This window comes from Micrasema longulum, unplaced genomic scaffold (genome assembly GCF_059751315.1).
Source record: "Micrasema longulum isolate JH-2025_06_02 unplaced genomic scaffold, ASM5975131v1 h1tg000225l, whole genome shotgun sequence".
Classification (NCBI taxonomy): Eukaryota; Metazoa; Arthropoda; class Insecta; order Trichoptera; family Brachycentridae; genus Micrasema; species Micrasema longulum.
In genome coordinates, this window is record NW_028277430.1 from 869,492 (window position 1) to 883,723 (window position 14,232).

Genomic DNA, 14,232 nt, shown 5'->3' on the forward strand with positions numbered 1-14,232 from the left:
AATGTATTTTAATGTGCCAATATGTCTTCTTGCTCATACTGATCATTTTGGTTTCGGATTTGACAGGGTTTAAAGAACACCTGTACAGTAGAAAAAGTAAAAAAAAAACAACAGTTTCACAAAAAAATTACACTGTTACTTTAGAGAAAAACTTCATCCTATTAGGCAAAACATGATCATTACCATTTCATCAGTTGCTTGTACCGTATTTTTTGCCCACACTACTCAAAACTGTTATTTAGAAACTGTCTCACAAAACAGTTTAATTTGTTAACTCACCCGCATGATAAAGGTTTCAGCTCTTTTACTTCACAAAAGTTAACAGATGGAAGACTTAAGGAAATGTGGATGTTCAAACATTGGCCAGAATGGTGAATGTTACAGTGTGTAAAGTGGCCACTTAGACTAGCCAATGACAGGTCATAAGCCCTGTAAATGTCTTGACTCCCATATTCCCTTATCAAAAATGTTTTTCCTCTCTGTTGCAATAAATTTAAATATGAACAACTCCCTAGGGAGCAAATCCAGCCACTCTGCAAGCATTTGGATATACTCAAAACATTGTTGGATAGCAGTTACTGCTACTTCTTTTAAATAGCCGAAATGCCCATCTCTAATAAATATATAGGCCCATCAAAGTTTTCTTTTTGTCAATTTTTTATAAATACACAAACGTGCACTTTAGTTGCATAAATTATGTAGTGTCGGTAATTGAATAAAAACAATAAGATTGATATTCGGAATAAAAAAAATATTTTAATGCTTTTATGGAAATTTTTGACAATGTTTAATGTGATGTATAGCTGTTCAGATTCGCCACCTTTCCGCAAGAATAATGTTAGCGATGCACGGAATACACTCAAAATATTAGAGCATATGGGAATAGAAGTACTTAATTGCTACACGGTTATTATCAGATTCAAAGTTCCAGTTTCTTCACAACCTTGGACATTGCTTTTTCTTTAGCCTTTTCATAAAGCGGCATTAATTTTCCCTCCTTGGCGAGGATTTTCAACAATTCTACGATGAACGCCATGTAGTTATGTTTCCGCCGGGCGATCTCGGCCTGGTTTCTGCGATTCTTGGCAACCTCGGTGTCTATCAGCATCTGTATTCTGGCAATTTCTATCTTCTGAGCATCCGTCTCCATCCCGCTTTCTTCCGCCTCCCAATAAATCTCCGCAATTTGTCTCTCGTAGATCATCTTTCGGTCGGAAACGAGGGCCATTAGATTGAAATGGATTTCTCCTTCGCTGTATTTGTCTATCCTGTTTTTGACGACTTCCCTGAACATTTCCGTCCAACTTTTCTCCGGCGGGATCGCGCCCAAGTCGATGGGACCCGCCTTCAAGCCGTCTAGTTCGTAAAGCCTACCATCAATCGGAATATAACCTACAAAATGGAAAACGTCATCATCTTTGCCGGCCGCTTTCGAGTCGTATTCGAAAAGTGTCTGCCTCGCGAAGGAATTGTGCACTGTTCTGATTAATTCAGAGTTACTCAGAGTTAATCCTTTCATCTGCGGATCGAATGACTGGCTAAAATCCCGAAGACCGCTCAATGTTTGCCCCAATACTAGATCGGGATGTTTACAGTTCATTAGCAGGTTAATGACGGCTTGTGTGGCGCAAGCGTTGTTTGTGACTTGTTTAGCGAAATATATCTTGTCCAATCTGTTATCTTGAACGATGGAACCCAAAGGCTCGGTATCCGGCACCCATTTAAACAGAAATATCAACCCGTGGATTGGACTCAACTTTTCAAAAGCTTCTTTACTGAGACTCCATATTTCTTCAACTTCGACGCCTTTCACGCCAAATTGGCGAATAAGTTCGGTGAATACTCCTGGATCACTCTCTATGAGGCTCCAGTTTCCTGCACTTTCGGTCATTTTAGATTTATATTATTTATTTTTCAATCAGTAAAAATGTGCAAAACAAAGCACACGATGACTTTATTTTATTTATTAAATGACCATGGAAAAAAATCAAGCATGACAGGACAAACATCCACGACTTCATATCATACCTAAGGGCTAACCATGTATTGCAAAGTAGCTCTTAAATTCTCTGCTACAATGACGTTTTTCGTATATCTATTTTAGATGTATCCATAATTTTTTCTCGTAAAAAAAGTACTTAATAACAAAAAACTGGTAATGTTTATCGGGGTAAGTAGTTAAAAACACAGAAGAGCAGAAGTATTTTGATAAAATTTTCAGCTATTATTATTATATTTTTTTAGGTAATATTGGCGTATTATATTTATAATGTCTATTTAGACACATTATTTCCTTATTAAATGCGTCTTAGTTTTATGAAATATTACATTGCATTCAAAAATAAAAAAAGGAGAAAAAAACCACGGTACACATGCAATGGATGCAAGGAATGCAAAAAATGGCATATTTTACTTAAGTACTTGTAACGTGTCTAAATTAAATTAATCTAAGAGATTGGGGAGGCTGAGTCGATAGCATCGTTTCATGTCATGGCGATGGTTTCTGTTAAAAATAAATTCATATAGGTAGCTAAAGTGTCATCAGAAAGTCTGAAATTGTATGTATTCTGAAAACTACAATTGTAAACAAATATTTAATGTCAACCTTACCGAAAATCGAATCTGAGACCTCTTACAAGGTAGGCAAACGCGATGACCATCAGACCACGAGGCGGACATAATAAGAAGCAGTGGCGTCTTTGATACCAAATTTCTAGAGAAGCTCAGCTTTTAAGGATAAGTATAATATGCGTAAATGTTAAGTAGGTACCTATAGTAAAAAACACAGTACGGACCATATTTGTAGGCATCTTTGAGCATTTTTATATTGGTTGCTAGTTTTTTATCTTCATAATTTGTTGACATAACGCGAATTAAAATACATATTAGGTACTGGTAAATAGCAAGGATTTCTTAGTGAGGCTCAGCCTCACTTGCTTCATATGCTCCTTCGTCCCTGATAATAAGTACTTACCTACATAGTAAGTACCTAGGTTCCTGTGAAATCAATGAGTTCATTGAAAATAATAAATTTAACACAATATACATTTTTTTATGAAATTTTATTGAGATCTCGATTGTATGTTATACTATTAAAATATCACTGGTACAAAACTCAACTGACACTTACTTACGAACTAACGGCTTTACTCCGCCAATAGCTACATTTCCTAAAAATATTACAATGTGTTTTTATGTACAATTGTTATGCTCTTTCTTCTTCTTATTGTTTCATTGACTTTTTCACCTCCACTAGCCAGTGTTGTGTTTAAAAATTTTATGGTAACAAGCATTTGCTGGACACAAACAAAAGATACGATGGATTACCACAAAAATATAATATCTACGTGAATTTTGATTTTGAGGTGGGTACATATGTAACAGAAATACGTTTTTAATAAAATAAAAAACAGTAATGTGGTTGAGTAATTAATAAGGTTATTTATGGACATATTTTTGTGTTACCAATGTGTTGAATTAACATGAAAGGTAAATTCGGATATATGAAATTTACCGCGAGAAACTTTTCTAATTGAAACGAGCACATTCAAAGCGCAAAAAAGTTAGATATTCTGATTTCATATTTATATCACCGATTTTTTCATTTTTAATTTTGTATCAATTTCAGTACAATAATTTATTTAATTTACCTATAGTCAATTGAAAAATGCAGAAGTCACCACATCTTAATATTCTTTTACAGTGAAAAAATAGTCTGAAAAATACTAAACAAAAAAGTGCTTTTTTGTAGCTGTTTTTAAATATCATGAAATCAGCATATAATATTTTAGTGATTCGTTTTTTTAAACCAACATTATTGTATTTTAAAACAATATTTTAATGAAACTTTTAGGGCCAGGGTGTCGACAGCGGATCACCCTTTTTTGAAGGGCTGCAATTTTGTTACGGTTTAAGCTCGAAAGCTGAAATTTGGTATCACTTTAGCTTAATTACTGTATTTTTGGACTACATTTCATTTTTTTACGGTTTTATTAAAAAATTGAAAATTATCCAATACGTACTCTAGGTCGGGCACAGTGGATCACAAATAAAACAACGATGATTTATTCTAGTACGTGATGTTTACCGGTTAAGTACACATTTATTTAAATATGTATTTAGACTTTATTGAATATGTGGGTAGCATAATAAATATTTCTAATAGCAGTACACAGTGGATTCACTGTGTACTGCGGTATTTGATTCACTGTGCCCTATGCGGCCATTTTGATTTTCTAGTCAAACAAACACAAATTACCAAGTTTGTTCATTATAGTAATACTGTTATATGTAACCCGAGACACGGAGTTTACAGTAAAATCAATGGCCACGTGAAAACGTTACCTATAAATCAGATAAGAAACAACGAAAATTTGTCTTTGAAATTAAGTTTTAAAACAAAAAAATACATGGACTCGCCACGTGTATGCTCTGTCACAGCGACCAGCCGGCTAGTGGTGAAGTGTTTTCCCCATAAGACCTTCTTACAGTGAGCAAAATTAGATTTTAGTGTTTATAATTTTACGTCCAGGGTATTTGAGCCTAAGCTGTCGACACCTTGACCACAATTGTGTATTTTTGTTTTATTAAAAATATTTCAGTTGAACATGAAGTAATACAAAGTTTACATAATACTACCAATAAAAAAATCAAATTGATAGAAAAAAAAAACATCACTCTATATACAGAAAAACAGAAAAAATACAAACTAGTTACGTACTTTTACTATAGATACACATGTATATACTAAAAATAATATCTTTCGCAATGAAATGTCCTAGTAATTGGAAAAGCCAAATATTATTTTACAAAAAGTTATCAATAATCCTTGTCTTGATAGTAAAAAAACCCAAATGAAAAGTATTGAGTATCTTGTTTGAACAAACCGTTTTATTTTAAAAATTCGTAGTACCAATAGTAATGAATTTTCCATAGGTTTTATTGACTTAGCTAAAAAGAATGGCAATTCTACAACAAAATATGTATTTTTTCGTTTACCACTAATCAGTATCCAACTATTCTCAGTTCTCAAAACTATTTTGGCTCAGGTTTTTCCAGCATCAAGACGATGCGACGCGACGATTTGAAGCACTAACTTTGCGATTTTCCATGTTAAACAATTATTTACACTGTCTGTACCTCAGAGGCAGACGGATGCAAACCCAAACGTCAAATATTCAACAAGAGTCTAAAGAATCTACTTTCTCCAAGTGATTTCTAATCATTTGTAGCATTTATCTGTATTTTCAGTATCTTAATACATTGGTTATTCCATAATAAGACTAACATTTCTTCAAAATCAATGGACACGATCATAAACTGGATACGAAAATCGAAATGTCATTTCATCAAATTCTGGATTTGCATCCGTCTACCTCTGGGCTGGTATTCCAAACGCTCTCGTGGCTATATTATCTCGTTTATTTACATACAAAATACACAAAAAAACCTGTTTCCTCGTGCCATGAGAGTGGTTCAGAATAGCACCCCTGAGGTACAGATTTATCCACTTTCAAATCAATATAAATAATAGTTACTTGAAATATTTGAACAAGTTATTTAGATTAAGCACTATTTATTTACACAGAGAGGAAAAACGTTTTTGAAAACGGAATATGGAAGTCCAAGCACTTTACAATAACCTTCACTATTCTGGCTATGTTTAAACATCCACTTTTCATCGACTCAACAAGTCTTCTATCTGTTGACTTTTATGAAGTAAAAGGGCTGAAACCTCTTGAGAATGACATGTCATAAGCGCTGTAAAATGTCTAGTCTACCATATGCCCCTCTCAAAAATGTTTTCCTTTTCTGTTGCAATAAATTTCAATATAGGGAGTGAAATCTAGTCTTGTCTACACAAATTTGGACATACTCAATTAATTAATTATTTAGTTGATAGTATTTGTACGCCTTGAATAAGGAACAGTTGTGTTTTTGAACACGAAACCAGTTGCAATATTAGGTACATTTAATTATAGTCCTTAAAATATAACTTGATAGAATGACATTTGTCAGGAAAAAGTGACGACATAACTTTGTAGTAACGTCTAAGGAGTTATTTATATTGACACACGAAAAATAATTCGTATCTGGCGTGTTAATTATTTTTATTAATACAATGCTTGACACATAAATCAACATAAATATATAAAATCAGCTTTAAAACTAAAAAAAAACCAAAATAAACCTAATTATTAACGACGTTATTACAAGGTTACATCATTTTACAAAAATGTTAGAAATGGGACAAATTGATCAAATAAAAAAATAATTCATTTGATGTTGTTCATAAAAAAGTATAAATGTTTTAAATTTTGGTGAATAATTGTGTTAAATACACATTAAAAGGTTAGTTTTTGCGTTTTTATATCAATTTTTGGAAACAGAGTTTCATGATTGCATGAAAAAACTGATAAATTCGATTTGATCAGTGATCAGTAATTTCCCATCACTGATGATATTAGTTTGACAGCTGTCATTCTAATCAAGATACGTTTTAAGGACTATAGTCCTTTTAAACAAAGTTATTACATCTGCAAATTATTTAGCAGACAGTAGTTATTAAATTTTCAATTTCAGATGTTTTCGAAGTAAACATTTTTAGAACATTAATTTTTGTATCCATCTACAGCGTGGAATATTTTTAAACCTCAAATATTTTTACAAGGTATCTATATAAATTTGTGAAATTAGATATTACTACTTAAACATACGACTTAATTAAGGTGATTTTTGTATAATTATAAACAAACATACTTACAATTAATATATTACAATCGTGCATACTTAATATTATACTGAATGATAAAATGAAATGCGTACCTACCTAGGCTATATATTTACATTAAATAAATTTTTTCCTTTTCTCAGAATAGAAGTAAAAGGACGATATTGAAATGTGGCAGATATACAAGGATTAAAGATGTGTTGACGGCGCTGAACATGCTTCCGGTCGAGAAAATAATAAGTTTAAATAATTAATATTCAAATTGTGAATTAAATTGTTACCCAAATACACGTTCAGGAATATTCAGCGTAGTAACTAAATTCGTCGCTATCATATAGTCCTTAAAATATAGCTTGATTAGAAGACAGTTGTCAGCAAAAGTGAGGACGTAACTTTGTAGTAACGTCTAAGGAGTGATTTATATTGACACACGAAAAATCTTTTTTTTAATACAATGCTTGACACACAAATCAACATAAGTATATCAAATCAGCTTTAAAACTAAAAAAAAAACAAAAATAAACTAAATTATTAATGACGTTCTTACAAAGTTACGTCACTTTGCAAAAATGTTAAAAAACAATATTTTGAGTTTGTCAAAATGTTTGTCGACAAGGACTGGATTCAACTCCCTGGGGAGCTGTTAACATTAACATATTACAACCGAGTTGAAGAACGTTTTAGAGAAGGTAATATAGAAGTTCACAAACATCAACAGATGAAAGAATTGAAGGAATTAGATGTTTAAATATGGGCAGTATGGTGAATGTTACACAGTGTGTAAAGTGGCCACTTAAACCAGCCAATGACAGGTCATAAGCCCTGTAGATGCCTAGACTTCTATATTACCTTCTCTAAAATGTTCTTCATCTCTGTTGTAATATGTTTAAAATGTTAGAGGTGGATAAATTGATCAACGTAAATCGATCGAATTAAAAATAATTCTCATGTTTGCATGAAAAAACTGATAAAATCGATTTGATCGGTACATGATCAGTGATCAATAATTTACCATCACTAGTGACATTAGTTTGACAGCTGTCATTTTAATCAAGCTGTATTTTAAGCACTATAACTTCAGACTCCCAAAAGCAAAAATCAACGCAACTCAGAACAATCTGTACCATAAAGTTTCCCTTTGTGGTACAGATTGTTCTGAGTTGCGTTGATTTTTGTTTATGGATTTTGGATTTTTGAGGATTAAAGATGTTCAATGAGTTGCCAAAGGAGATTATGGATGCTGGGTCTGTCGCATCGTTTCGTGGGATAAAAACAAAAATCCATTCGTCCATATTTTTATAAGTAGTTAATGGCAGAATGTCGAAATTAATAACATTTTTTTTTCTTCTGTGTAATATGCATTAGTTAATAAATTACTGGTTTTTATTTTTTGTACAACTGTCTGAATAAATACATTATATCAAATTGAAATATGGTTGCGGATTATGTGGGTATGCATTGATAAAAAGTAATTGAAAAAAAAAATATATATGATCTCAAAATGCAGTAAATCCTTGATTTCTCGGACAACCAGTCCCTCCACAAACCCCTACCCCTCTCCTACCCAGCCGCTTCCCTTGTCCGCTAGAGTGAGCCGATGATGTATGAAGTTTTTTTGTTTTTAGATATCAAAGTGAAAGGGATCGCATTAAACGTAAACATTATTTAAAAAAATATTCCATACTACTTTTGGCCCTCAACAGAAGTTTGAAGTTTATAACTGTCTGAACATTTTTCAATTATCTATATTGATAAAATTACTTTTTTGTTCGTAAAGATATAACTTAATCGCATTACAAATTCGAACACGTTTTAAAACTACCGAAATGCAAAAAAATTACACTCCGCGGAACTGATTCCGTTGAGCGCCTGACTAAAATTGACGAAAACAATGGCACATTAAAACAACGCTACCCATTTTTTACAAAACAAAGTGCAACTAACGCCCTTGGATACTTATATAATAAGATTTAATGCAGATTATACAATTTAATTAGACTGATTTTCTAACTTAAATACGAAATGACAGCCGGTTTAGGGCAAAAAATTGACTTTTTCGAAAACTTCAAGCTCTGGTTGAGAACCAAAAGTAGTATCAAATATTTTTTGCATCCCGAGTAATCCAAAAGGCAACTTTTTAGACCCCTCTCATTTCAAAATTCGTAAAAAAAATATCGGCCCATCCTATATGTCCGCGTCTGTTGCGTATCGATTCGTTGGTCAAATCCGCTTTTATCTCTTTTTTTGTAAAGGAGGGGTAGGGGTTTGTGGAAGGGATGCTAGTCCGAAAAATTAAAGATTTAATCCATTTTGAGATTACAATATTTTTCCTTTTTTTTTTAAATGACTTTTTTGAAAAATTTATTACAATTTTTTTCAAAGCTCACTGTGAAGAATGTTCCTCTAAAGTTTCGCGGTCTGGCCTTGAAAAACCGTGTATAGGTTTTAAGAATACTTTCAACTGTCTTCAATAATAATAATCACAATCGGCCAGTTTACAATGCGTAATTTTCGAGAAAAATCACCCCAAGTGCACATGCCTTTCACTGTGGGAGTAGGCAGAGAGAATGGACCTCCACATGCGTCTGTTCTGACATACATTCCTAGCATCATCCTCACACATTCATCTTGCCACGCAAACCCTTCGATTGTGTCTGCTTTTGACTTGATATTTTGGTTTATCTGATCATGCAACGTCTTTCTCTGTCGTCCTCGTCCTACATTATCATTCGTACACGCCATATTTATATCTGCTATATCTTTCTTCCGTCATCCATCGCTATACACGACCAAACCATTTTAGTGACCCCTTCTTAATCTTTTCTTTTCCAAATTAAATATCTGACAAAACTAAGATTTTTTTAAATTATGACATGTTTTTTGCGTCAAATGGCAGCATATTAAATATTTTTGGAACAATATAATCCAACATGCGCTGTCCATATTTATTTTTAAATTTTGGTACAACTAGACCATCAACCGATGTAAATCTTGTTAGATAACCGTGTTCTAATTTACTTGGTTTATTGTTATTAAGTTTACTATAAAAATAATATAATATATAGTATTTGCAAAATAGTAAGGAGTATCTAATACAAAAAACTAAAAATTAAATTACAATTACTATGGCGACTGCTTTTCTTGACATTTGGCTTGCCAACCGCCGGCTAAATGCAATAAAAAGCATGATAAATAATACATTAAAATAGCAGTTTTAGAATATTTCTCAAATTTACACCGGCGAAATTCAAATATGTGATTGCGCAGCAGGATTACACGTCGCGAAACTGAAATATTTTGACATTTAATATTAGGTGGTCGCGGATGTTCCGTCGCGAATACGAAATTGTTATCACGTCACTTATGAGCACGTCGATAGTTGTTTGTGATTGAGCTACTGGCGGTGATTCGTATCTTATTATGGATTCGGCCAGAAACAAATATACTAATCTTATTTTTTTTATCAATATTCCTACAGAGATGAGGTAGAATTTTTTCGAATTCAGGATTATCGATATTCGAGCGTTTACAGGGCTTATGACCTGTCATTGGCTGGGTTGAGTGGCCACTTTACGTTTTACGTTCTTTTACGTACTTTACGTTTGTTACGTTCATCTCTGTAGGAATATTGATAAAAAAAATATATACCTACTCCCCCTCGGGAGAAATCCAGATTTGTGTATGTACAAAAATACACATACCAAAAAAATAATACTAATCTTAGTTTAGAGAGAGGAACTAGAAACTTCAATGTGTGTCGCTGGCTAACTACGAATCTTAACCGTTTGCATGTTTTTATAACATGTATATTCCTCTTAAAAAAACAATCAATAGTTATACCTAAATTAATATATTCGTCCACAATGTCTACTTTATCACATAAGCAAATTTTATCAAAGTGAGAGTTATAAAGGCATTCAAAATTGTGAGATTTTACAATAGGTATCATATTCATATTGGCGCGTGACGATCTAACATGCATTAATTGTTATTTTTTTTTTTTAATTTACTAAAAACACCTGCATCATGGCACTAAATTGGTGGCCTCCGTGGTGTAGTGGTCAAGACGCATGATTCACGCACGGAAGGTTCCGGGTTCGATTCCCGGTGAGAACACAAAAATTAAAATGTGATTTTTCTCAAGCCTGGGTGCTCTGTGATGTAATTCACCACTGTAATTAGGCCTCCTGGCCTGTTGTGGTGCAAAAAAAAATGTAAAAAATGTTAAAAAAAAAAAATGTAAGATATAAAAGTCCGTCTGAAACATTTCAGTACATTTACTAAGATTTTTTTACTTACTACATTTTGTAAATCAAAATTAATTTCACAAAAACTTATACAAACAAAAAAGTCATTTTTTTAGTAAAAAAAATAATTCACATCAATAATTTTTTCATGATATGTGGATTTTTAAGATAGTATGGAAAATGCCTGAGGGAGAATTTATTTTTTCTAAAATCTTCCTTTTGACCAATTTCACACTATGCTAAAAATTCACACGCCACGATAGAATAACAAAGGGTGCATTGATTTTTATTGTATTACAATATTTCATTCATTTATTTAATGGCGGACAAACCGGCAAACGCACTAACCAGTACACTATGAAGGATTTTTACCTAAGAGCCGCTGAATAAACTTTTAACAAATATAAATTTTAATACTTTATTTTTCATTATTCTCTTTCCGTAACTAAAGATGCATATATCACTACATTTGTACAACAACTGAAGCGTATTTTGACCATTTTGGTAACATTAAGGCAAGACGATCAGTTTTACGTTTCAGGCGTAAAACCACTTTTTAAAATAAATATTTCATGTCTACGATGTCGGGGGCCGAACCCGAGACCGACAGGTGGACATGCGACCGCTAGCCCGCGAGGCGAATAAATACAAAATAATATATTGTAAATGTCAATCCACCCTAATTTTACAGTGCCGTGTGGACTTGGACGATATGTGTGAAATGGGCCTTTCTTATACATCACCAACAAATCTGTGGTATTTAAGTAAAGAGGCACATGTCACTAAAATTAAGTATGCTGTTCCACACTTTAACGTTTACGGAAGTTTGGTAAAAAAATACAGGGTAGAAAAAATAATAATATTTGGAGCCTAACTTGGTGGTTATTCATTATAATAAAATAAATATAAAACAACTTTGTTTTTAACCACCCATTAAAAAAAACAGCTAAAAGAAACTTTAATATTAGAGAACACGTAAGGTAATAATAATATCTTTTCTGAATTCGCCAACCATCTGATAAAATAATCATAATTTTAATAAAGACACGCGATCCAAAATTTTTTAAATATTTAAATTAGATAACTTGGAAATCCTCGAAATTAAAAAAGCAATTCATAATGAGAAAAAAAAGATTATCTTACCTTCATGTAACAAAAAATTGATGATTCGCTGCGATTGGTGTACCAATGCAGTGCCCTATGCACCATTAGGAGCGGAAAGAAAATGATGATGTATCTAGTACATATATAACTTTAAAACTCGGATTAAAATTGAGTTTTTACCTAATGAGGAACTTCAGCCCTACGAGAAATTGGATACAAAAAATGTTTTCTTACGCGTGGTAAAAATTAGAGCATTAATTTGTAATGTAAAATTTCTTAAAAATGTACAGGTAAAGGCTGAAGTTCCAACATTACTATGTAAGCTTAAACAATTGGTTTTAGGGCGAGTTTAGAGAGTGTCGATTAAATGAGGCCTGAAGGGCCGTAATTTCTAGCATGAAAAATTGTCAATAGCCGACTGTTACTTGCTTATAATAAATTCAATAGTTTAAAACATTTTTCGGTTTTTTTTTTAGCAAGGGAACATTATTTTAATGTTTGATATGTTGCTGCTGAAATTCGAAACTGTCACAAATCCGAAACACCGAAATTTCGATTTATGAGCGATTTATTATTGCAAAAATGAGACTAAAAACGGTCATATTTTCCTATAAAAAACAAACTCCCATGAATTTTGCATTATAAATGACACAAATTTCACAACAGCCCTTTTGTCCTTTTTCGGTTTGGTGGCTAACTTCAGAGCTTTAAAGGCGATAGAAACTCCATATTTAGACAGATACAGCTTTCTAATGATATTAAAAACATAAAACAGGGCTTAAATATCAAAATTTCTCTCGGAACTGGCTATATTGAAAAGACCAATGTAACTAAGTACTTGGGACTATTTATTGACTCCAAATTTTCATGGAGCTACCAATTTGAGCATGTAAAATCTTGATCATGACTTCGAGGCTTGCTTCCTCATTCTGTTTTGTTTGGCGCCTACTACGCTGTGATTCATTCCCACCTATCTTATTTATCATGCATATGGGGTTTTGCCAGCAAAAATCAGATCTCGGAAATACAAGGTCTTCAGAACAGAGCCCTAAGAAACATTCTTAGACTTAAATGGGATTCCCATATCAAGGATATCTACCGACAAACAAAGATACTTCCTTTCTGGGTAATGCCACTGAATGACAAATCCAATACTATTTTAAATATCATCAACTTTTCTGCTCACTCAAATTTAAAATACACATTTGGTCATGATTTTCATAAGTACAATACGCGTTATTTAGGGAATCTTCACGTGTCTAAGTTTCGCTCAATAAAGTTCGGCAGTAGGGCCTTGGAAAATATTGGCCATTCCAAATATAATAAACTGCCTGATGAGCTAAGACACGAAAAATTGAATAAAAAATCCAGAAGTTTCGCAATTAAATCTATTTCTTAAATATTTTTGCTGGTGATAATTATTAATGTAATTTATATAAGATGGTGTTTTATGTTTCTTATACAATAATGTTTTCTTTCTATTTCGGATGTATTAATTTGTATGATATTATGTATTGTCAAAAAAATGATTTTTTTTATGTACGGTCCCAAATGAGTTTCTTTAATAACTCCTGGGAGTATAATATGTACTTTTTGTATTATATGTTTTATTAATAATAACATATGTATATATTTTTTTTAAAAAGTAAGATAAAAAAAAAAAAACAAAAGCTCGTGCTAAAAACTTTGATTGGCTCTACTGAAAAAAGACAAATTTCGATTTATGGCCCTTTTAAATTGAGACAGCGATGTATTTTCGATAAAATTCTGCTGCGTTACATAATATGGGATATATAATATAAGCATACTCGTATATGTCACTTCTTAAAGCCCATTTAATAGTGTGACATCACCGTAAGTATAATCATTGAGGCAGTATTAAAAATCAATTGTTACAATTGACATATTTAGTACAAGAGACGGAGGTGGAATCTAAAAAACATTTTTTTTAAATTCGGGAAAAAAAATTCATGAAACAAAATGCATAAAATTCAATAATAAAAAAATGCAGATACATGCATCATCATTATCATACTCCTATCGCGCCCGTTGGTGCATAGGACACTGCATTGGTACTCCAATTGCGAATTTGAATCATCGAGTCAGAAACACTATTTCACACACAGAATCGTTTTTTTTTTCAATAAAAAA

At 32.4% G+C, this 14,232-nt stretch overlaps 1 protein-coding gene across 1 annotated transcript; it reads right to left on the minus strand.

The window, feature by feature from the left end:
- Window positions 1-730: 730 nt before the first annotated feature.
- Uch-L5 (ubiquitin carboxy-terminal hydrolase L5) lies at window positions 731-1,989 on the minus strand. Its single transcript, XM_088243711.1, has one exon. It carries the CDS (start codon window positions 1,889-1,891, stop codon window positions 920-922), a length of 972 nt encoding a protein of 323 aa, XP_088099837.1. The 5' UTR covers window positions 1,892-1,989; the 3' UTR covers window positions 731-919.
- Window positions 1,990-14,232: the final 12,243 nt, after the last annotated feature.

Bases quoted from the DNA above. Each gene is read 5' to 3' on its own strand.
- Uch-L5 (XM_088243711.1), bottom strand. From the start codon at position 1,891: ATGACCGAAAGTGCAGGAAACTGGAGCCTCATAGAGAGTGATCCAGGA.